This window comes from Sminthopsis crassicaudata, chromosome 2, assembly GCF_048593235.1.
Source record: "Sminthopsis crassicaudata isolate SCR6 chromosome 2, ASM4859323v1, whole genome shotgun sequence".
Lineage (NCBI taxonomy): Eukaryota > Metazoa > Chordata > Mammalia > Dasyuromorphia > Dasyuridae > Sminthopsis > Sminthopsis crassicaudata.
In genome coordinates this window covers 189,501,719-189,526,617 of record NC_133618.1, presented here as the reverse complement: position 1 = coordinate 189,526,617, position 24,899 = coordinate 189,501,719, and the positions used below count along the sequence as shown (strand labels likewise).

At 33.5% G+C, this 24,899-nt stretch overlaps 1 protein-coding gene and 1 long non-coding RNA gene across 2 annotated transcripts in view; both read right to left on the bottom strand.

The window, feature by feature from the left end:
* Positions 1 to 20,650, bottom strand: part of LOC141553343 (uncharacterized) — a 29,879-nt gene extending 9,229 nt beyond the window's left edge. Inside the window, exons 1-2 of the long non-coding RNA XR_012485411.1 lie at positions 20,566 to 20,650; positions 8,488 to 8,558 (exon numbers count right to left, since the gene is read on the bottom strand). This is a non-coding gene — a long non-coding RNA (uncharacterized LOC141553343). The remainder of the gene's footprint in view (positions 1 to 8,487; positions 8,559 to 20,565) is intronic.
* Positions 6,578 to 7,312, bottom strand: LOC141555272 (large ribosomal subunit protein eL19-like). Its single transcript, XM_074287994.1, has one exon. The coding sequence runs from the start codon at positions 7,278 to 7,280 to the stop codon at positions 6,690 to 6,692; it is 591 nt and encodes a 196-aa protein (XP_074144095.1). The 5' UTR covers positions 7,281 to 7,312; the 3' UTR covers positions 6,578 to 6,689.
* Positions 20,651 to 24,899: the final 4,249 nt, after the last annotated feature.

The following is a 24,899-nucleotide window of genomic DNA, read 5'->3' as shown; positions in this document are numbered from 1 at the left end:
AACTATCATTATTGAAGTTTGTCAAATAATTACTGACAGTTTATTTAATGATATTACAAATCTTTCTAGCTCTCTGGTTAAACATTCATCTCTCTCACAATAATTTTAAAGGAAAGAAAGAGTCCTGTCAAAATATATTAACCTATTTTTCATGGATCTTATCAAAATTTAACCACACTGGCCACTGCTTGCTCTACTTCCCCATGCATAATATCCTTGACTTTTCTTTCTCATTGTAAAGAAAAGGAATTTTAGAAATTAGGAGTCCTCAGTAATACCTTTTTATAACAGAAAATAAAAATTTCACATTTATGCTGGGACTACTCAAAGCCAGATCAAAATCAGTAAAATCCCAATCCATTACTAATCCCTAATGCAGTGAATATTTCATTAGATGTTTGAAGTAGTATTTACTATGATTGTATAAGTTTTTGTACATAGTAGTAAAAATAGACTACAAGATCAGGGGAATGAAAGGAAAAGCTGGATTGCATGAACAGAAGTGGTTATAGGAAAGGCCATGAAACTGAAGTCTAGCTGATAAGTCTATTTTGAATAGTCTGAATTAAAGAATTCAATTATTCTAGTATACCAACAAATACTGATTAAGTATGCAATATGTACCACTTAAAATTTGGATAACAGAATTAGGTGGGTTTAATCTGGAGAAGAGAGGACTCAGAAGGGACAGGATAACTGTCTTCAAATATTTAAAGAGATATCAGGTAGAAGACGGATTAGAGCCATTCTATTCTGTCCCAGAAGGAAGAACCAAGATCAATGGTAGATATGGCAAATTGGGGAATTTAGTATTGATGTCAAGAAAAAAACTTTTTTTCTACTTAGAACTATCTAAAAATGGAACAGGATACTTCCAGAAGTTGTAGAACCATAACTGGAAGAGACTTTAGAAACCACCATGTCCAACCTCCACATTTTACATATAAGGAAACTAATATCCAAAGGGCTTATGTAACATAAAAAGATCACATCCCTAGCTAATAAATGATTTACCTGAGGTCATACTGAGGCTAGAGAGATACCCAGATCTTCATGGTTTGACATAGATAACTCCATCTGTGATTTTCTTCAACTTCAAGTTTATGGGATTCTTTCTGCTTAGCACTGGCTAGAGTGAGTAAATGAAAGTAACCACACCAGGGGATCCCAACAACCTGCATTAAAGTAGAATTCTGAAATTCTCTTGAAGAAAATAATTTCTAAATGTCTAAGCTATTTGAAAGGTTTCTCTTGTGTTTTTCAGGCTTTTTCAGCCATGTCCAACTCTTCATGACCCCATTTTGTGTTTGGGGTTTTTTTGGCAAAAGCAGTGGAATGGTTTGTAATTTCCTTCTTCAGCTCATTTTAGAGATGAAAATACTGAGGCAAACAGGGTTAAGTGACATGCCCAGAGTCACACATCTAATAAGTATCTGAGGCTGAATTTGAACTCTGGTTCTCCTGACTCCAGGGCCAGTGCTCTATCCTAGCTAGACACTAAGAGTGTCTAGATGCTCCTCTATCTTTTCCTTGCGAGAAGCTTTAAAATCTAAATATATGATTTTATATTTGATCCTACAAATAATAAGTAATAAGAAGCCACTGGAATTAATTTCAAATATCACAAAATTTGCATTCTGTAGGTACAGAATTGAGGAAGACAACATATATATATATATATATATATATATATATATATATATATATATATATATATATATATGTATTTGTAGACTAAGTAAAGACAGAGGGCATTAGCAATTGAGAGGATTGGGAAAGGTTTAGTGAGCTTTTCAACATTTTTATCAATAAATTGGATAAAAGCACAGATGGTATGCTCATTAGATTTGCAGATGATACAAAGCTGGGAAAGATAGCTAACAAAGAAGACAAAGTCGGCATCCAAAGAACTTAATAGGCTAGAGCATTGGACTGAATCTAATAAGATGAAATTTAAAAGGGATAAATATAACATCTTGCATTTGAGTATAGAAACACAACTTCAAAAGTATAAGATAGTAGATGCATTGTTAGTTCTGAAAAAAAATGTGGGTCTCTTAGTGGGGTACAAGCTTAATAAACTACCATTTGAATATTATAGTCAAAAACGTTAATGTAATCTTAGCCTACATTAGGCCTTGGGAGTGAATGCTCCCTTTTGTATGGTTGGACTTCAGCGCTGCTGAGACACATTCCAATTTTCAAATTCTATAACCCAAAGCTAATAATGAGTCACTGATTAAGAAAACACTATTCTTTGTATTTAAGGAAAATCACTGTGGCATCTAAATAGGGAGAGAGAGAGAATGGTATTGAGTGGGGAGACATGAGGCAAGATCATTGTTCTTAAACCTTTTTTCCTGGTTCATCTTTATCCTCCATCTCCTCAGCACAGATTTTTCCATAGGTTAAATAACCCTAGTTGCTTCAGTCTTATAATTTCAGGATGTCTTTTGAGCTTTGTCTTGAGGAACAGGCAGAATTTCAGTTGGCAGTGCAAGTTCATCCAGAGCTGAAGATTAGCAGGATAGGAATGGGGGAAGCTCAAGGAGATAGGGGATTCCATGCAAGTAGATTGTTCATTAGAAAAGCTGACTGTGAGTTCATAATGAGCTAAAGTAGTAAGAATAACCAGAGTGGTGAAGATAGACTAGGAAATCAGAGAGTTATGGGTCATAATGAAAGCAAAGAACAAGATGAGCTGGAATTAATGACCAAGAATGGGGCAGAGTAAGTTAAAATTATTCAGGAACAGGAATCCCCCTACAAATGGTAGTTTAACTTGCATTTCAAGCCTTCCAGGGAGTGTGAAACTCATTACTTCCTGAGTTCCCTATGGACAGCTCTGATCACTAAGAAATTTCCCTTATGTTGAACCACAACCTTGTTCTCTACTGTTAGGATTACTAAGTGAGAACTGAGGTTTTCTGGACAATTACAAGGTGAGAACTCAGGTTGACTTGATAGAGGGGGCAAGCTCATTGGCTGGGGTGGTTCTTCCCAGAAGCCCTTGCATTATCCCACGCCCATTCTCTGGGAGAATAAAAGAGAGGACTCTCAGAGAAAGAAGAAGACTCTGAATTCTCACCTTGTCACCATCCAGACAACCTCAGTTCTCACCTAGTAATCCCAACACTCTACAACTTCTACCCTTTGCTTCTCAAAGAACTGGACTAGTAAAAATCAGTTCACCCCATGTGCTCTCATGCCTCACCAGAAGGCATATAGGTCAAGACTAAATAAACTCAAGTACTGCGTATTACCTCTCACTCCAGATTCTTGCTGGACTGGCAAAGATTAAGTTCCTACAACCTTGCCCTTTATTCCTCACTCCTTATTAGGCAATTTTACTGCCTTATTTTACTAGTGGTGCTAGTATTATCTTCCCCTTATGATTGATTCATGGGACATTTCCCCATTAGCCAGTTCTTTGTCTTAGCTTCTACATAAGTTTGAGCTCTGAGTGGCCCTTCAGCCATAGTGTGAAAACTGATTTACAGTTCTACATATGGAAGCTATCCCACTGTATCCTACCCTTAGCTAGGAGATGTGGTGACAGGCTATACGATGAGGTTATTTCCTTTGGGTCTCTTTTCTCCTTGCCTTATAAGTAGTAATAAAATTTTACTGCAATCCCTGTATAGCTCTGCCGTTCTTCATATGAAGTTTTCTATACTACAAGGAATAAGCAAAATCAGTCTAATCCTTAAGATAACTCTATTCAGGTTCCTAGGTATCCATTTTTTCCTCTGCAAAATAAGGAGGAATTATACTTGATGGTTATTAATGTCCTTTCTAGCTCCAGATCTATGATCCTATGACTCAAGTGACAAATCTTTAGATACCTGAAAGCAGGTATTGTGAGGTCCTTAAGACTTCTTTTTATACTATACATAGTAATTCCATCAACCCTCCCAGAGTTGGAGGGGTCATCAGAGGTCATATAGTTGAACCAAAAACTGAGTAACAATCCCCACTTTCTCCAGAGTTTCATTTTTTTTTTAAATGAATAATGCTGACAAGCCTCTTGGAAATCATGGCATGTCTACTAAGTACATCAACTAACTACTCTGGATAAACCACCCTTTTCATTCTTCACTGTACCTCCATAGGAATTTTCCTACAGAGATATTGAGAATGAGAAATTGGCCAAACACTGCATAACTTTAAAAGAGAAAGCCTAAAGAGGCTGAGAAATAAATCTCCTATCAGTTTGTTGTCATGTTTCATACTTTATACCTTTTTTGCTTATAGGGCTATAGCATTGAACAATAATCATTCCCCCTCATCTCCACTCCAGCCCAGTTTCTTCCCTCCATTCAGTTAAGTTTAATCTGGCACATAGTAAAAGCCATGCAGCATTTTGAATACAGATACCAATTTATTGCTTCAACTTAGAACATCTGCATTATAGGAATTATCTCACCAATTATGTTTTTCTATACATATGTTAATAATTAATTTTTCAGCCTGAAGAAGCTGTGCTTTATTATTCTGGAAAATGATTAGTTCATTATTTATTGCGTATTTTCTTTTTATTGACTTGGATTAATTTATGGCAACTATGGGTACTGAAATGCTACATCATTCTCAGTATAAAATGTGGAAAATATATCGTGCTCTTATTTCAGTTCTCATGGTCACTTTGAGCAAAAGATAGAAGAGATGGGGATACAGTTCAAGATAAAGAACTCTGAGCAGAATAGACCAATCAAGTCCTTAATAGTTATCATTATTTAAAGGGCATCTGGCTAAATTTTAGATACACAAAGACAAAAGCAGCCCCTTCACTCAAAAAAGTTTACATTATTATTAGGGAAACCATTAGGTGGCACAGTGGACAGCAAAGTGTATGCTGTCCACACTGGGCCTGGAGAGTTCAAATCCTCAAATTTGATACCCAGAAACTTCTTAGTTATGGGAGCCTCGTCAATTCAATTATTTTCAGTCTGTTTCAATTTCATCAACAGCACTGACTTCCCACTCCCAGGATTGTTATGACAATCAAATGAGATAAGAATGTAAAGCACTTAGCACAGTGCCTAGAATACAGTGAAGACTATATAAATGTGGTTTTAATATATATATATATATATATATATATATATATATATATACACATATATATATATGTATATACATATACATATATATATGTATATACATATACATATATATGTATGTTTATATATATATATATGTATATATATATATATATATACAATACTCATATTGTATATATGTCTATATTTGCTGTTGTTGTTGAGTTGTTTTGGTTGTGTCCAACTCTTTGTAACTCCATTTTCTTGGCAAAGATGTTAAAGTGTTTGCCATTTCCTTCTATAGTTCATCTTACAGATGAGGAATTAAAGTAAATATCAGATAGTCATATTTGAACCCAGGTCTCCCTGATATATGCATATGTATGTGTGTGTATAAATAATTGCCTCAGAAAAAAACAGAGCAGTTAAAAACAAATAGGAGTTGGGGCAGAACATAGGTCTTACTGGGACAATGAGAGAATATATGAAGAAAGGTACAAGCACTCAGGTTTGGCCCCAGTGAAGTATAGACATCTCCAGACTAATTCCCTGAAACAATAGGTAACCAGCTGTGCTGACTAGATCCAGCCCTGGGCTAGAAGGAATCACTGGCTAAATACCAAAGCAATGGGGCTGGGAAGCTGCTGGCTGTGGGGACTTTCGGAGGGTGGCATTCTTATTTTTGAGTTGTAGAACAGAGAGAAGAAATGAGGAAGAACCTGCCTGAAGCCAGAAATACCATCATCCCTCGTCTACCTCCACTCACCATTACCTCAAGACCACAAGTCATTACACTAACAAGCTCTTATTTTTTTTAAATAAGCAAGCAAAGAAGAAAGCATCCAATCATAGAAAGTTAATACTCATCTTCAGAGAAGTATACTGAAGCAAAAGAAGTCTCAACTACCTCGATGAGTTTTAAATGGTTACCTGCCCAAAAAGAATTCATAGAACTCAAAAAAAGACTATTAAAAATCAAAGGAGATAGATTGAGGAAAAAGTGGAAAAAAAAGAATGCAAGAAAAAAAATTATGAAAAGAAAGTCAACCAACCAGAAAATAAAGAGATCCAGAATCATAAGAAAATGACTTTTAAAAATTAGAAGTGGGGAAGCTAGTTAAATTATAAGAGCTCAAGATATAATAAAACAAAATATAAAGAATGAAAAAATGGAAGAGAATGTGACATATCTCATAAGAAAAATAACTGATCTAAAGAGCAGATCAAGAAGAAAAAACCTACGAATAATTGGACTACCTGAAAGCTATAACCAAAAAAAAAAATCTGGTTACAATAATACAAAAAATAATTAAAGAAAATTGTCAGAACAAGGAAAGAAAGTAGAAATTTTTAAAAAAATCCACTAATCACTATCTGAAAGAAATCCTACAAGGAAAACCTACAGGAACATCATTGCTAAATTTTAAAACCCCAGATCAAAGAGATTTTACAAGCAACAACACATTTAGCATCTAAAATTAAAAACATGGGATTTCAAAATTGGAAGAGATTTTAGAGAATATCTAAACAAAAAGGTTTTTTTTTTTAATAAAGTTCTTTTTTTTTTTTTTTTTTGACAGTCTTGTTAAATTTTATTGCATGAGCCAAATAGAAGGGTACTATGTACAGAGGAGATAGGGGAGAGAATCAATTCTTAGTCTCCTCCTCCTTGGACAAAGTCTTGATGATCTCCTCTTTCTTAGCCTGTAGACGCTCTTCCCGACGCTTTCGGGCTTCCTTAGTTTTGGATGGGCGAGCTTCAGCCTGGTCAGCCAAAAGCTTCTTGCGGGCCTTGTCTGCCTTCAGTTTATGAATGTGCTCCATGAGGATCCGTTTATTCTTGAACACATTGCCCTTTACCTTCAAGTACAAGCTGTGGTACATATGGCGGTCAATCTTTTTGGATTCACGGTATCTTCGGAGCAGCCGGCGCAGAATCCTCATTCGCCTCATCCAGGTCACTTTCTCAGGCATACGAGCATTGACAGTACCCTTTCTCTTACCAATGCCCATGTGCCTGCCCTTCCGTCGAGCTAGAGTATTTTTCCGACATCTGGCCCGAGAATGCACAGTAACAGGCTTCCAGATGATCAGCCCATCTTTAATGAGCTTCCTGATCTGCTGACGAGAATTGGCGTTGGCAATTTCATTGGTCTCATTGGGGTCAAGACACACTTTCTTTTTTCCACATCGGAGGACACTAGAGGCAAGCCTCTTCTGAAGCCTGAGCATACTCATGGCTGCGGCCGCAGCGCCGAAAAGGAAAGGAGAGAGACTTTTTATAAAGTTCTAATCTGATGTTTCTAGGAGAGGAAGTGTTTTCCCAAGATCACACAGCAGAAGTGAGGTCTGAGTTCTTAACTTCCAATCTAAGACAGTTTCACCAAACACTAGGACACTATGGATTTGTATAACTAGGAGCAAAGAAGCCTGTGTGTGTGTGTGTGTGTGTGTGTGTGTGTGTGTGTCCAACTTTAACACAAAGTTCAAAGACAAAAATAGATTGGAAAACTGATCAAACAACAACAAAAAGAATCTGACCGTAACAATCTACTATGGTAATAGGGAAGATCAAGAAACAAAGTTAGATGATATTAAGTAATCAATCTCATGTTTTCTCTAAATTTCTATCCTAGACATTCATCTTTTCTCTCTGTATGTTTTTTTCATATAATGACCTCATATGTTCCCATGGATTTAATTATTCTCTATTCGGATTACTCACAAATCTATGTATCTAGCTTATTTCTTTCCTGACTTCATCTTATTTCACTAATAGCCTAAAAAATATTTCAACATGGATGTTTAGTAGGCATCTTGAATTCAGCAGGTCCAAAAATGAACTCATTTTTGACTCCTTCCCAACTTCCCCAAAAATGAACTCCTTCCCAAACCCTTTTCTCATCCAAATTTTCATGTTTCTTTCAAGAACACCTATCTCCTTCCACAGACTTACATTCATAATCTCAAAATTTTACTTGACTTCTCAATCTTTCTCACCACACTTATCTTGTTAACTTATTAAGTTAATAAATATTGTCATTTCTACTTCCATGATATCTTTTGCACCCTTTACCTTATCTTTGCTCATGTGAACGCCAAACCAATTCAGGTCCTCATCACCTTCTGCCTATATTATTTCAAAAATCCCTAGATTGGTCTCCCTGACTCAATCCTCTCTCCTTTCCAATTTATTCCTCATACAAATGCCAAAATGATTTTTCTAAAGTGTGGTTTTGACCCTTTTACTCCCCTACTCAATAAACTCCAATGGCTTACATTGGTCTCTACAGTCAAATATAAGCTACTTGGTATAGCTTTGAATGTCCGTTAAAACCTTTCCAAATTTATTGTATATTACTCCCTTTCCTTCACATTGTCCAGCCAGACCAGCCTTCCTGAAACTATCATCTCCACTATTTCCAGACCTGGAATTTATTCTTACCTTGTCTCAATATCAATTTCTTCATTTTCTTTCCAATTCAGATCAAATGATACTTCTCTGTGAAGCTTTTCCTGTTCTCCAACCCAGATAAAAAAAAAAGTGCATTTGTATTTACTATATATATATATATATGTTAAGTATACTTAAGTTCAAAACTGGTCTCATACACTTACTAGCTAGCTTTATAAACCTGGGCAACTCACCTCTGTCTGCCTCAGTTTCCTCATTGTAAAATAGGAATAATAATGACACTTCCCAGGATCATTGTGAGGATCTCATGATATTATATTTGTAAAGCATTTTAGCAATATTTCTGGCATATAATAGGTGCTTAATAAAAATTTATTTCCTCACTTGCAAGAAAATGACATTTTGTTGAAAGCAAGTACTGTTTCTTTTTTTGTCTTCTTAGTTCCCATTGTCTACCACAATGTTTGACACATTGTAGATTTAATAACTGCTTTATAATTGATTAAGTGACTTTATCCAGGCATATAGGCAATGAGTGTCTGAGGTAGGTTTTGAACCCACATCTTGTAAATTCAGATATAGCACTTAATATACTGTGCAAGATTGCTTTACAAACCAATGCAATGGCCCCAGCTATTATACCTTCTGAGGTTCACATTCGCATCTCGCCAAAACACAACATTTATGGGTTTTTTTTTTTACAAATTGAATCTCTATAAAAATGATCATGAATTTCCCAGCTGCTCATTCTCACTCCTCCTTAATACCTGTTCTTTAGTTCTGTCATTGGATTTCTAGACAGGTCCAACACAGCTTCAAATACCTACTTTTACCAATGCCAGAGAAAATAAAATAGACCACTTAGACCAATTATCTGATCCAATACCATGTTTCTAGGATTACATTTGAGAGAGGCAGTGGTGCTTTTGTTAGGGCTCATGAAGCAGAAAATAGCTATGGGTAAGAACCCAAAGCTTTATTCAATTTCCCACCACACAGTTGGAGGGCTTGATCCCCAGTCAAGGTTTACTCTCTATGAAAGAGACTGGTTAGCTCTGAAGTTAATATCTTCCATGTACTTGTGCTTACAAAACAAAGAACTATGGATCTATTTTCATCCAGTTCAGGTCTATTGTTTTTGATGAGTTTATTTCTAATCCAAAAGAATCATTTCTGCATCAGTTAACTGACCCATAGACAAGATAGGATTTTCCATGAACCCAATTCAGTCTTTTTAGGAGATCTCTTCTTTCACATGAAAATAGTTCTAAATTTTGTAATATCTGTTTAAAGTGTGATATTAAATATCTTCAAAATGTCAGCAAGTCAGGAAAAAGTCTACACACATACACATACACACACTTTTAGAATCAAAAATCCTTAGAAACAAGAATGAGAGCAAAGTCAGAGAGGAAATTTCCTCTGTGTACAAGTTCACATTAATTCAATCAGTATATCATTAAGTATTTTCTCTGTTGTTGTTATATCATTTCCATCATTTCTTACTCTTTTGTGACACTTTTTGTGATTTTCTTGGCAAACATAATGGAGTGGTTTGCCATTTCCTTTCCCAGAAAAAGGTAAAATAAGAATGTGTGTATAGAGTACACCAAAAGAAAATAGAATTGAAAAAAGAGCTATGCTGTGGACAAATGGCAAGTATATCCTGTGTCCTGCGTGAATGTTCCACTAATATCCTTAGGATGTGAGGATAACCCAAGGAGGGTACTTGATATGTTGCATGGATCCAGTGTGGGAAAGTTGTGGGAAAACATACATGAAAATTGTACAGGATGGACAGACATGGATATATTGTGACCTGCAGTATTGGAAGGATACACTAATGACTTTACAGATCTGAGTATCTAAGTACCCATAAAATGTGAGCTCCTTGAGGACAAAAACTATTTTGTTTTTTCTTTGTTTCTTTGGAGGCTATCAGGCCTTTTATAGTAAGTGGAAAAGCAGGTGACACAGTGATTAGAGTTCTGACCCTAGAGTCAGAGTCATCTTCCTGAGTTCAAATCTGGCGTCAGACACTAACTAATTAGCTGTGTGAGTAAGTTACTTAACCCAGTTTGTCTCAGTTTCCTCATCTGTAAAATGAGCTAGAGAAGGAAACAGCAAACCATGTCAGTATCTTTGCCTTTAAGAAATCCCTAAATAAAATTGAAGGGATGTCGTCAATTGGAGAATGGCTGAATAAATTGTGGTATATGAATGTTATGGAATATTGTTGTTCTATAAGAAATGACCAGCAGCAGTAATACAGAGAGGCCTGGAGAAACTCACATGAACTGATGCTGAGTGAAATGAGCAGAACCAGGAGATCATTATACACTTCAACAATAATACTATATGAGGATCAATTCTGATGGACATGGCTTTCTTCAACAATGAAAGGATCCAAATCAATTCCAATTGATCTGTAATGAACAGAACCAGCTACACTCAGAAAAAAAAAAAAAACACTGCAAAATGAGTATGGACCACAACATAACATTCCCACTCTTTCTGTTATTGTTTGTTTACATTTTTGTTTTTTCTTCGCAGGTTATTTTTACCTTCTTTCTAAATCTGATATTTCTTGTGCAACAAGATAACTGCATAAATATGTATACAAATATTGTATTTAACATATACTTTAACATGTTTAATATGTATGGGACTACCTGCCATCTAGGGGAAGGGGTGGAGGGAAGGAGGGGAAAAGTTGAAACAGAAGTTTTTTTCCAAGGGTCAATGTTGAAAAATTACCCATGCATGTTTTGTATATAAAAAGTATAATTAAAAAAAAGAAACTCCAAAAATAAAAAAAAGAAAGCCCCAAATAGAATCATGAAGAATCAAACATGACTGAAATAATTCAACAACAATTGCTCATAACTTTCTAATATCCTCATTAAGGATGTTTTTGATGCATGTATAGATTATTTTCATTGAGTTATATAAATGAAAACGTAGATATGTGAATAGTTATTGATGTTCTCTCAGTCACCATTTTTAATATTAAGATCCACAATCTTTTTCTTACTTTTTAGATCTCCACACTCATATTTCTTGAGAATAGAGACTTCAATGCCTTCAGAATTATGGCACCTCCCTTATAGACCTCCTATATGTACTTTATCTAATTCACATGTTTTTCCTCCCTATGTTACTCTCTTCAAAGTAATTTTCACTTCTTTGAGAAACATATCAAGATGTTGATATTGAATCCACATAGAGAAACTGTATAGTGAAAAGAGTTTGTAATAAAAAATCTCTGCAAACCTTTCCTCTGTTATGGCTAGGTGTTGTCCTTCTAATCTCATGTACAAGTACTTTCAGAATAATGTTGTTTAGTTGGCCCTCATCCAAACCTTTCTTAAAACTGGTTTTTCCTTCCACTACTATTAGCTTTTATGAGACAACACTACTCAAAAGTCTCCATAATCTTTCTCTAATTTTTTTTACAAAATTTGTAGCAGTTTTAAAACTAATATTGCCTTTAACTGACACATCTCTCTTATTGGCAGTTTTGTTAAATATTTACTCACATAGATGGGTTTTAGGTTTGTCAATCTCCTATTTTGTCAATTTCTTAAAATTCAATGAAATATTTATAATTGTTGGTAATGACTCTTCCAAAATCTATCTTCCATTTTCATATCAATAAGCCATTTAAGTAAATAAGAAAAAAAAAATCTTTCCATGTCTGATTGCAAACAGATAGATGATTCAGCTAGAAAATCAGAAACAAGTCTTCTATTCAATCAGTTGATAAGCATTTATCAAGCATCTACTATGTACCAGGTACTGATCTCAATGTTAACCATTTGTAGAATCCTGGTTTTTTTTTTTTTTACTAACAAAATTTCATGATATAAAAATGTAAGATTTCATCAGAGTCTACAAGCCTTTGTATTTTAAAATTTCTTAGTATTGATCCAAGTTTTATAATACATTATTGAATATCTTTGCATATGACCACATTTGCATTGAAATCACCAAGTATCAAAGTACTGATTTAATTTGAAGAGTTTGATGAAGTTCTTCTTAGAATTTTTTACTTCTTATTTCCTTGCAATTGATAGTGCGGCATCAAGTGCAAACTTGTACACATAATGTTTTTTTGTTGTTTGTTTTTTCTTTGCAAATTCTTATCATTAGTATTGTAATGCTAGATGACCAGCATGGATTGGAACTATTTCTAGTCTATTCACAGTACTAGCCAGTACTGCAGGCATTGAGAGGAAGAGTAATATCTAGAAATCCTGACAATCTATGCTTCCCATGCAGCAGAGTAGAGATTGAGATATTTCATTAGGATTCATCTTCATGTAAATGATAAATTAAGCTGTGAGAGTAAATGTATCATAGGAATTAGTGCTTTAAAAACTGTAAGAATAATCTAGGAAGGAAGTTGAAGCCCAGAAAGGTAAAATGGCTTGCCGATAGGTCACAGGTAAAGAGAGATCAGGACAAAGGAGAAACCTAGACATTCTAGTGCTAGAAACATTTGAGGAGAGAAAGAATATTTTCAGACAGGGTAAGGAGAAGTTTCATGGAAGAGATAACACTTTATCTGGGTTTTTAACCATTTAGTCATATTTCTCATTATTGCCCAACACACATTTTGGAATCTCATCAGAATTTTTAATATGCTATGACCATGTTTTCATTTTTACCTATCTTTGATCATTTTGCTCCTCTGACTAGAATGTACTTTCCTTTACCTTTGTTTTGTTTTTCCAAATCTTGCTTATGGTTTAACCAGACTAATCCCTCCAAGTTCCTTGACAACCTTAATCCTCCTTGATTTCTTTATTTTGAATAGCTGTAACACCTTGTTTGTAGTACTCACTTGGCATACACTACCATGTATTATAATTCTCATCAGGTATATTTGACTTTGAGCAAATTATGTAACCTGTCTACAATTCAGGTTTCTACTCTATAAAATGAGGATATCATTGGAGCTCATTTCTAACATTCTTTCCAACTTTAAATCCAATGATTTGTATCAACCTAACTACTCTGTAAGGTCATTAAGAATTCTTACTGGACTATATCTGATTCTTGTTTTCCCCTCTGTTTACCACAGCTCTTCTCATAGTAGGTTGTAGTACATAATCGTGATGAAATACTATGTGTTATAAGGATGAGTATGATGATCTTAGAAAAACAAGGATAGATTTGCATGAAATAATGAAGGAAAAATCAATAAAACAAGAGAACATGATATACAGTAACAGCAATATTGTTTTAAGAAAAACATTGAGAAACAAAATCATTTTGAGTATTATAAAAACCTGAATTAACTGCAAAGAACCTATGAAGAAAGATGCCATTGGTTGAACCAACATCACAAAGTGTAGATAGGTCTTTGAGCTCATCCTGGCTTCCCTTAAATCCACACCAGATCAAGCCTCTGAACTGGTTTTAGAGTAATAGAACCCACAAATATTTGGAGTGTAACAAATTTCCAGCTATTTTGGAAGAACTTCAGGAAAAGTCTGTCTTAATCAAGCATTGAGGGGAGGATTTTCAGGCCAATGCAGGCTTAGCATACTGCAATGCAGGGAGACATGACAGAGAAGTTTCCATTTGCTGGAGGAATCTACTGGGAGGCTCTTTACAAAAATATAGCAGTACTGGCTATTCTGTCCTGGTTCAGTACTAGATCAGCAGACTAGTTGTGTGACTTCCATCATAAATACAGAAGTCAAATAGTGAGCCCTGGACCTCAGCATAAAGCAGAACTTGGCCATACCCACCCAGTATGGCCAAGGAAGGAAACCAGCAGCATTGGCCCCAGGGCAGCATGAAGCCATGGTAAACTGTAAAGGAAGCTTGGGACAATCTTTCCTTTGCCCTGAAAGCAGGCCTCAAACTTTAAAAATGAGCCAAAAATTAAAAAAAAAAAGGAGCTCTGATCATATATAGTTTTTTTTATGGAGACAGAGAAGAACAGAACTCAAATTCTGAGGACACTAAAGGCAAAACATCTCCAGATGAAGCCTCAAAGAGTTTCCTTCTCACATTGCTCTCTGGGAAGAATTCAAACAGGATCTTAAAAGACAGAAGAAAAATGGGGAAAGGAAATTAGAGTTTTGCAAGAGAGTTTGGAAAAGGAAACACAAATTATTTGAAGAAAATTCCTTAAAAATAGATTTGGTAAAATGGGAAAAGAAAACAAGTACTTGAAGAACAGAATTGGTCAAATAGAAAAAACCCAATGACCAAAAAGAACTCATTTAAAAGTTCAATTGGTCAAGTGTAAAAGGAGATAGAAAAGCTAATTGAAGTAATTCTCTAAAAATTAGAATTGAACAAATGGAAGTGAGTGACTCAATCAGACATCAAGTATCAATCAAAGCCAAAAAAGTGAAAAAATATTTTAAAAATGTAAAATGCCTCATTTAGAAAATAACTGGCATAGAAAATAGATTCAGAAGAGACAATCTAAGAATTACTCGGCTAGATGAAAGCCATGATGAAAAAAAAAGAGCTTAGACAATATCTTTCAAAAAATCATCAAAGGAAACTGAAATAGCCATTGGAAGAATATATATATATCACCTCCTGAAAAAGACCTCAAAATGAAAACTCCAAGGAATATTATAGCTACATTTCAGAATTATCAGGAAAACAGGAAAATTCTGCAAGCAGCCAGAAAGAAATAAGTATATATTATGGAGCCAGAATCAGGATTACCCAGGAATTAGCAGCTTCTAATTTAAAGGATCAAAGGACCTAAATTATGATATTCTTAAGGACAAAGGAGCTAGGATTGCAGCCAAGAACCAACTATCCAGAAAAATTAAGTATTATTTTTCAGGGGAAAAGATGGACATTCAAAGAAATAGGGTAAATTTCATTTATTTTTTTGATGAAAAGAGCCAGAAGTGAACAGAAAATTTGATCTTCAATTACATAACTGAAGAAAAGCATAAAAAGATAAAAAGAAAAGAAAAAAAGCTATGTTTTAAAAAGTTTGCATCTGTATGTGGGAAGATGATATGTTTCACTCGTTAGAAGTGTATCTTTGTTAGGGGTATATACATATATATGTATATATATATATATATATATATATATATATATATATATATATATGGAGAGAGAGAGAGAGAGAGAGAGAAGAGAGAGTGTGTGTGTGTGTGTGTAAATATAATTTGATTTTATTATGATGATATAAAAAAGAAACTAGGAATGTAAAAGAGATTGTATTGGAAGAAGAAGAAAGGGAAGGTAAATGGGGTTAATTACATCTGAAGAAGAGGTTTAAAAGACCTATTACCATTGAGGGAAAGAAGAGAGGAGGAATATTGTGTGAACTTTAATCTCATTAGAATTGGCTCAGAGAGAATATCAGACATGTTTAGCTTCAGAGAGAAAGATGTCTCACCCTCTAGGGAAGTGGGAAAGGGAAGGGAAAGGCTCATAGAAAGAAGAACAGAAGTAAAAGGGGGGAAATATAAGAAAGTGTGAAAGACTATAAAAGGGGAGGGATGCTTGAGGGAAGTGAAGGTCAGAAGCAAAATATTGGGGAGAAGGGAAAGGGGAAAGGAAAGAGAAAAGTATAACTTAGGGAAAATAAGATAGTGGGGAATTCAGAGCATAGTAATTTTAACTGTGAATGTGAATGGGATGAATTCTCCCACAAAATAGAAGTAAAAAGCAGAGTGGATTAAAAGCCTGAATCCTATAATATGTTGTTTATAAGAAATACATCTAATATAGAGTGATATATACAGAAGAAAGGTAAAAAGGCTGAAGCAGAATCTATTGTGGTTCCGCTGATGTTAAAAAAAAAAAAAAGAAGAAGAAGAAGAAGAAGCAAGGGTGGTAGTCCGGATCTCAGATCAAGGAAAAACAAAAATAAATCTAAGAGATATAAGGAAGGAAAACACTACATTTTGATAAAGAATACCATAGATAATGAAGTAAAATCAATACTGAACATATATGCACCAAGTGATATAGCATCTGGATTGAGAGTTAAGTTAAGAGACTTGCAAGAAGAATTAGACAGCAAAATTATATTAATAAGAGATCTCAAACTTACTCTATCAGAACTAGCTAAATTGAACCAAAAAATAAATAAGAAAAAATTGAGGTAAATGGAATTTTAGAAAAGGTAGGTATCATAGACCTTTAGAGAAAATTGAATGGAGACAGAAAGGAATGTAATTTTTTCTAGGTGGTACATAGAATACAAAAATTATGTATTAGGACAAAATCAAATGCAGAAAAAGCATAAATATTAAATACATCTTTTTAAGATCATGATGCAATAAAAATTACATGTAATAAAGGGGGAAAATAGACCAAAAATTAATTGGAAACTAAATAATCTAGTCCTAAAGAATGAGTGGGTGAAATAACAAATCATAGACACAATCAATAATTTCATCCAAAAGAGTGACAATAATGAGACAACATACCAAAATGTATAGGTTGCAGCCAAAGCAGTTCTTAGGGGAAATTTTATATATCTAGATGTTTACTTGCATAAAATATAGAAAGAGAAGATCAATGAATTGGGTATGCAACTAAAAAAGTTAGAAAAAAGAAAAAATTAAAATCCCCAATTAAATACCAAATTTGAAATTCTGAAAATAAAAGAAGAGATTAATAAAATTTAAAGTAAGAAAACTATTGAACTAATAAACAAAACTAAGAATTGGTTTTATACAAAAATACATAAATCCTTAGTAAATTTGATTAGAAAAAGGAAAGAAAAATCAAACTGCTAGTATCAAAAATGAAAAGGATGAACTTTCCACCAATGAAGAAGAAACTAGAGCAATAATTAGGAATTATTTTGCCCAATTGTATACCAATAAATCTAATAATTTAAGTGAAATGGATGAATACTTACAAAAATATAGATTTCCCAGATTAACAGAGGAAGAAATAAATTAAATAATACATTTTAGAAAAAGAAATTGAATAAGCTATTAATCACCTCCCTAAGAAAAAAAAATCTCAAGGACCAAATGAATTTACAAGTGAATTCTACCAAAAATTTAAAGAACTATTCATTCTAATACTATGAAAACAATTTGAAAAAATATAAAAAAAAGGCATCCTACCATATTCCTTTTATGACACAAATATGATTTTAATACACAAATCAGGTAGAATTAAAACAAAGAAAGAAAATAATAGATGAATTTCCCTAATGAATATTGATGCAAAAATCTTAAAGACAATTTTAGCAAAGAGATCACAGCAAGTTTTCACCAGGATAATGCACCATGACCAAGTAATGGTGGGAATACAGGGCTGGTTCAATACAGGAAAATTATTAACATAATTGGCTATATTAATAACCAAACTAACAGAAATCATATACTTATCTCAATAAATACAGAAAAAGCATTTGACAAAATCCAATACCCATTTCTATTAAAAACCCTATAGAGCATAGAAATAAATGGAGTTGTCTTTGAAATGATTTGTAGCATCTATTTAAAACCATCAGCAAACATCATATGTAATGGAAATAAATTAGAACCATTTTCAATAATATCAGGGGTGAAACAAAATTGCCCATTCTCACCACTACCATTCAATATTATACTAAATATGTTAGCTTTAGCAATGGGAAGAAAAAAATTAAAGGAATTAGAGTAGCTAATGAGGAAACTAAATTATCACTTTTTGCAGATGATATGATAGCATACTTAGAGAACCTAGATAATCAACTAAAAACCTTCTAGAAACAATTCACAACTTTAACAAAGTTTCAGGATTCAAAATAAATTGACATAAATTATCAGTATTTCTATATGTTACCAACAAAGTCCAGCAGCAAGAGATATAAAGGGAAATTTCATTTACAATAACTGTAGATAATATAAAATATTGGGGAGTCTACCTGCCAAGACAAAGTCAAGAACTATGTGAACACAATTACAAACACTTTCCAGACAAATAAAGTCAGATCTAATCAATTGGAAGAATATCAAATGCTCATGGGTAAGCCAAACTAATATAATAAAAATTACAATTCTACCTAAATTAATCTACTTATTCAGTGCCATACAAATCAAACTTCCAAGAAATTATTTTACAGAGATAGAAAAAATAAGAAAGTTCATCTGGGAGAACAAAAGATAAAGAATTTCAAGAGAATTAATAAAGAAAAGTGCAAATGAAGATGGCCTAGCTATAACAGACCTAAAACTATGTTATAAAGCAGAGATAAACAAAACCATTTGCTTTTGGCTAAGAAATAGAGTAGTTGATGGGGGAATAGGTTAGGTTCATAAGACACAATAGTCAATTACTCTTGTAATCTAGTTTTTGATAAACCCAAAGACCCCAGCTTCTGGGATAAAACTCACTATCTGACAAAAATTGTTGGGGAAATTAGAAAGTAGCATGGCTGAAACTAGGAATTGACTCATACCTCACACACTCTACCAAGATAAGTCCAAATGGGTTCATGATTTAGACCCAAAAAAAGTAGAACTGAAGTACATTATAAAATGCAAAATGCATAATTTTGATTATATTAAGCTAAAAAAAATTTGTATAAACAAAACCAATGCAGACAAGATTGGAAGAGAAGCAATAAATTGGGGGGAAATTTTGACATTCAATGGTTCTAATAAAAACCTAATTTCTAAAATACATAGAGAATTGACTCAAATTTGTAAAAATATAAACCATTCTCCAATTGATAGATGGTAAAAGGATATGAACAGACAATATTCAGATGAAGAAATTAAAATCATTTCTAATCATATAAAAAAGTGCTCTAAATTAGTATTGATTTTTAAAAAAAGAGCAAATTAAGACAACTCTGAATGTAAAATATTAGCACTACTATCTATCTATCCAGGTTACTTATACCTTTGGAATCCAATACTTAATATGCAACAAGAAAATTGTATTTACACACATATATTTTATCTAGGTTATACTGTAACACATGTAAAATGTATGAGATTGCCTGTCATCTAGGGGAGGGAGTAGAGGGAGGGAGGGGAAAATCTGGAAAAATGAATACAAGGGATAATGTTATAAAAAAAATTACTCATGCATATATACTGTCAAAAATGTATAATTATAAAATTAATAAAAGAAAAGAAAAAAAAAGAAATGTGGGGGGGGGAGAGAAGTTCGGTGTCTTCTCACAGAGCTGAATGAGCAGTCATAGTTTTATTGTTATTCAGACTTGAGTGAATAGGTTAAATGATTTGCAACCGACCTATCAATTGAATGTGTATAATTGTGTATTTCTAAAATGTACACAAATATTTCAAGAAAAAAAAAGACAACTCTGAGGTACTATGCACTTCTTAGATTGGCTAAAACGACAGGAAAAGATAATATGAAATGTTGGAAGTGATGTGGGAAAACTAGGATATTAATATATTGTTGGTAAAGTTGTAAACTAATCCAACCCTTCTGTAGAGCAATATGGAATGATGGCCCAAGCAGCTGTCAAACTGTGCATACCCTTTGATCCAGCAGTGTTTCTGCTGGGCTTATATCCCAAGACATTTTAAAGGGGGGAAAGGGAGCCACATATGCAAAAATGTTTGTGGCAGTGCTTTTTATAGTGGCAAGAAACTGGAAACTGAGTGGATGGCCATCAATTGGAAAATGGCTTAATAAGTTATGGAATATTATTGTTCTATAACAAAACGATCAGGAGGATAATTTCAGAAAAGTCTGGAGAGACTTACATAAATTGATGCTAAGTAAGGGGCAGCTAGTTGATGTAGTGGATAGAAGTCAGGATGACCTGAATTCAAATCTGGCCTCAGATACTTAATATATCCTGGCTATGTGACCCTGGTAAAGTCATTTAACCCGAATAACCAAACTAACAGAAATCATATACTTATCTCAATAAATGCAGAAAAAGCATTTGACAAAAACCAATACCCATTTCTATTAAAAACCTTAGAGAGCATAGAAATAAATGGAGTTGTCCTTGAAATGATTTGTAGCATCTATTTAAAACTATCAGCAAGCATCATATGTAATGGAAATAAATTAGCCTCAGCAAAAAAACAAACGAATGAATGAATATAAATAGATTGATGCTAAGTGAAGTGAGTAGAACCAAGAGAACATTGTACACAACAACAACAAGATTACCTGATGATCAATTCTAATGGATGTAGCTCTTTTCAACAATTAGGTGATTCAGGCCAGTTCCAAAGGATTTGAATAAAGAGAGCCATCTGCAACTGAAAAGAGGACTATATGAACTGAGTATAGATCACAACATAGTATGTTCAATTTTTGTTGTTATTAGCTTGCTTTTTGCTTTCTTTCTCACTTTTTTTCTTTTTCATCTGATTTTTCATGTGCAACATGATAAATTTGGAAATATGTATAGCAGAACTGTATTGGATTATTTGCTGTATGGGGGAGGAATGGGGAGAAGGGAGGGAGAAAAAGATTTGGAACATAAGGTTTTGCAAGTGTAAGTGTTGAAAACTATCTCTGTATAGATTTTGAAAATTAAAAAGCTTAAAAAAAGAATGATGATATCTGCATCCAGAGAAAGAATTGATAAGTACAAGTATGTATATACTTGTTTTATATATGTTTTACACCTATATACATATTTGTGTAGCCGTCTCTAGGGCAGAGGGGAGAGAAGAAGAAAGAAAAATAGGAAAAAGTTACATGATAACTTTATTATATAGTTTTAAAGAATAGCTAATTGTATACAATAGATCTGCAGTTTCCCATGTAACCATTTTTCCTTTAGTCTTCTATGTTATGGAAATGATTGTTTTAGTTCTTAAGCTCAGAATAAAATAAATAAAATTTTAAAATTGGAGTATATATGTTGAATGAATTATTTAGTTTACAGAAGTAATAATTTACTATTTGTATGGATATAAAAATAGGTATGTGGAGGTTGTGAGCAATTTTTTCTCATCTTCAATGAGAATATATAGCAAGAAGGAATGACATAATTTTGTAAAAATGACTTAGATTATAATGATCAAAGAAGTCTAATTAAGTCCTAGAGCAAATTACACAAATGTAATGAAACTCTTCCTTTGGAAATACTTTGAAATAAAAAATGGCTTTGTCTTGGTTTTCATTTTCCCTGTTTTTCTCTCCAACATTTGATACTATTAAAATTTCCTTCCATCTTTAAATTAAAATGTCCCAAAAGGCTTAACATAGTTTAAGCTTCAGTAGTTTAAACTGTGCTAAAGTTTTTAGTACATGATGTTATTTCATCCTGTTTCCTTTGTAATGCAACCATCCTCATTCTAATTCTACTTAATTTCCATCTTTTTTTCTTTGATGATTCCTTTTCCTATTCCCACTCCAGAATTGTAGGCATTTCCTGAGTCAATCTATAGCCTTCTATTTTCTGTGAATCAATCAGGGGCATCATGACAAAGTAGAAAGAACATTTAATTTAGAGTCAAAAGTTCTGTTCTAAAAAGCTAGCTGTTTACTACCCATGTAACAAAGAGTAAATCTTCTAACCTTTCTAAGCCTGTTTCCTTATCTCTAAAATTAGAACTGTAATACCTAGTGTTCTAACTCATAGGATAGTTATGAGGTTAAAATGAGATAATATATACACAAAAGTTTGTAAAAATTAAAGTACTACATAAATGTTGGTTATATCATTATTATTTGAGCATCCAGCTTAGTGAAGAAAGAAAATACATTCCTGTATAAGTGACCCCAGTTTTTTAAATATTATCTAAAATTAATAGATTGATTACTTATTTTCTTCTTTTTTTTCTAGGAATGCATATTAAATGTTAGCAATGTGATATTATCTTGCTAGATAACATATTTTGTAGTGTTGTAATATTTCATCACAACTATATCCCAAAGGAGTCTATCCCATAATATAATCACAAAAATATATAACCCAATTCATAGGATTTTCTTAAAGTTAATGGTCTAGGTTCCACCATTTCTAATGATCTAAAATCCATAGTTATAATGTTTATGGATCAAACCTAAGTACACTGATACTTAAACTGGTGGTTTGAACTGATTACTCCTCTCTCTAAATTATCCATGTTGATGTCATGGTTAATTAAGCCAGTGTCTCCTTCCTTCAATATTACTGACAGATTTTACAGTTCTCATTAATCATGAAGGTCAAATAACTAGACTTTTGGCTCAGATGCTCTGCTGACATACTCATGGGAACATGCAACTTAACCACGACTATTATGCCCTTGGTTTAAAAAGTATCTGGACCAGAGCCAAAATAGAAGTTAATAATTTATTTTTTGAGATTAATTCTGAGCAAAGTCTACACTGATGATTAAAGTTATAGGAGAAAAACTTCCCATCTCTAACCATCTCTTAGTTCTGAATGTATTTGACTCATTCTAAATTCTGTAGGACTGAGCTTTGCTTACTTCATGGTTGAACCAGAAAAGAGAAATCGACCCTTTAGAAATTCTTTCCTTCTAAGCCTTTCTAGGAAAGCATTTTTAGTATTACTATGAAGCACTATAGATTTGGAGCTGGAATGAACCATAGAGGTCATCTAGTTTCAACCCTTTCTTTAACAAATGAGGAATTAAGACAACAAAATAATGTAATTTGACCAACATTGTAGAGCAATAAGAACCAGAGATAGAAATACATATCTTCTGAGTCCTATCCATCTACACTCTTTCCACTATGTCATTTGTTGTTATTGTTTAATCTTTTCTGATTCTTTGTGACCCCATTTGTGGGGGGTATTGGGTTTTTTTTTTTTGGCAAGGACAGTGGAGTGGTTTGCTATTTCTCCAGCTCATTTGACAGATGAGGAAACTAAGGCAAACAAGATTAAGTGACTTGTCCAGGTTCACAGACCTAGTAAGTGATGTGTCTTCCAGACTCCAGCTACTATGCAAAAAACCATATTGCCATTCTGTAGGCAACCTCGTAATCATCAGTGAAAGGCGCGTGTGTGACCCCAAGCAAAAGTGTCCTCATGACCCCTTTATAATAGCACTAAGACAAAGCAATTTCAAAACAATTTTCTTCTTATGAACTATCAAAAACAGAGCTTTTCCTATCTATCCAGAATCTTCCCCTGCCATTAAAAAACCTCTACTCTTTATTTTTCTTCTAATCCTACTCATAATAAATCTCTGAATGTCCAAAAGTAAAACATTCACGCTAACTACTAATCTCTAGCCCTTCAGTTTTTTTCACTCCATATCTGCTCACTCTTTTCAATGTGCTTTCTGAAATTTTCATGCAATAATTAGCCAAAATCTCCCTTAATTTTAGACCTCTTCTTCTCCTTATCCTTTCCATTTTCTGGCATTCATGCAGAACTGGCTGTTCCCAAATGACATTGCATCTTTGGCCATTCTTTTTAGTGTTGATTATATCTTCTCTCATAAGCCCAACATACTAATCCCCTTGTTTCTCATTAATATTTCTATATTCTCCCTAGGCCACCATCACTCAACAAGGTATCCTCTGAAATTTACTTTTTTTCAAATTGATCACCCCATCCAGATCTTGTTTGCTATTATCAATTAGCCCCAGGTCATTCTTTTTTATTTCTCAAGGAATTCAGTATTTGGCTCAATTTCCTTCTCTACCATAACATACATGTTAAATGGACCCTAATATCCCATTTATCAACCTATTCAGTTTCCAAGACCTACTCTTCCACTTTATCTCAGTGTTACACAGGGATAATAGCACCATTCATTTTTTCATCAGCCACAAGATAATTTAAGGTTGAATTTATGCTTAGGTCAAGTGATTCATGGACAACTTTCCAGAGTCTCTTAATATGTTTTTTAATGCTATTTCTAGATCTTTAAAAATTGTTTTAATAGAATAAGCTATTAATCACCTCCCTAAGAAAAAATCCCCACCCCAGGATCAGATGGATTTGCATGTGAATTCTAATTCTACCAAGCATTTAAAGAACAATTAACCCCAATACTAAATAAACTATTTGAAAAAATAGGGAACGAAGGAGTCCTACCAAATTCCTTTTGTATATGGTACTAATATCTAAACTAGATAGGACAAAACCTGAGAAAGAAAATTATATACCAATCTCCCTAATGAATATTGATGCAAAAATATTAAATAAAATATTAGCAAAGAGATTACAGAAAATCATCTCCCAGGATAATACACCATGACCAAGTAGGATTTATACCAGGAATGTAGAGCTGGTTCAAAGTTAGGAAAACTATAAGCATAATTGACTATATCAATAGCCAAATTAAAAAAACCATATGATCATCTCAATAGATGTAGAAAAAGCATTTGATAAAATCCAACACCCATTCCTATTAAAAGCACTAGAGAGTATAGTAATGAATGGACTTTTCCTTAAAATAGTCAGTAGCATCTATTTAAAGCTTACTGATGTAAGCATCATATGTAATGGAGATAAACTAGAACCATTTCCAATAAGATTAGGAGTGAAACAAAGTTGCCCACTATCGCCATTTATATTCAATATT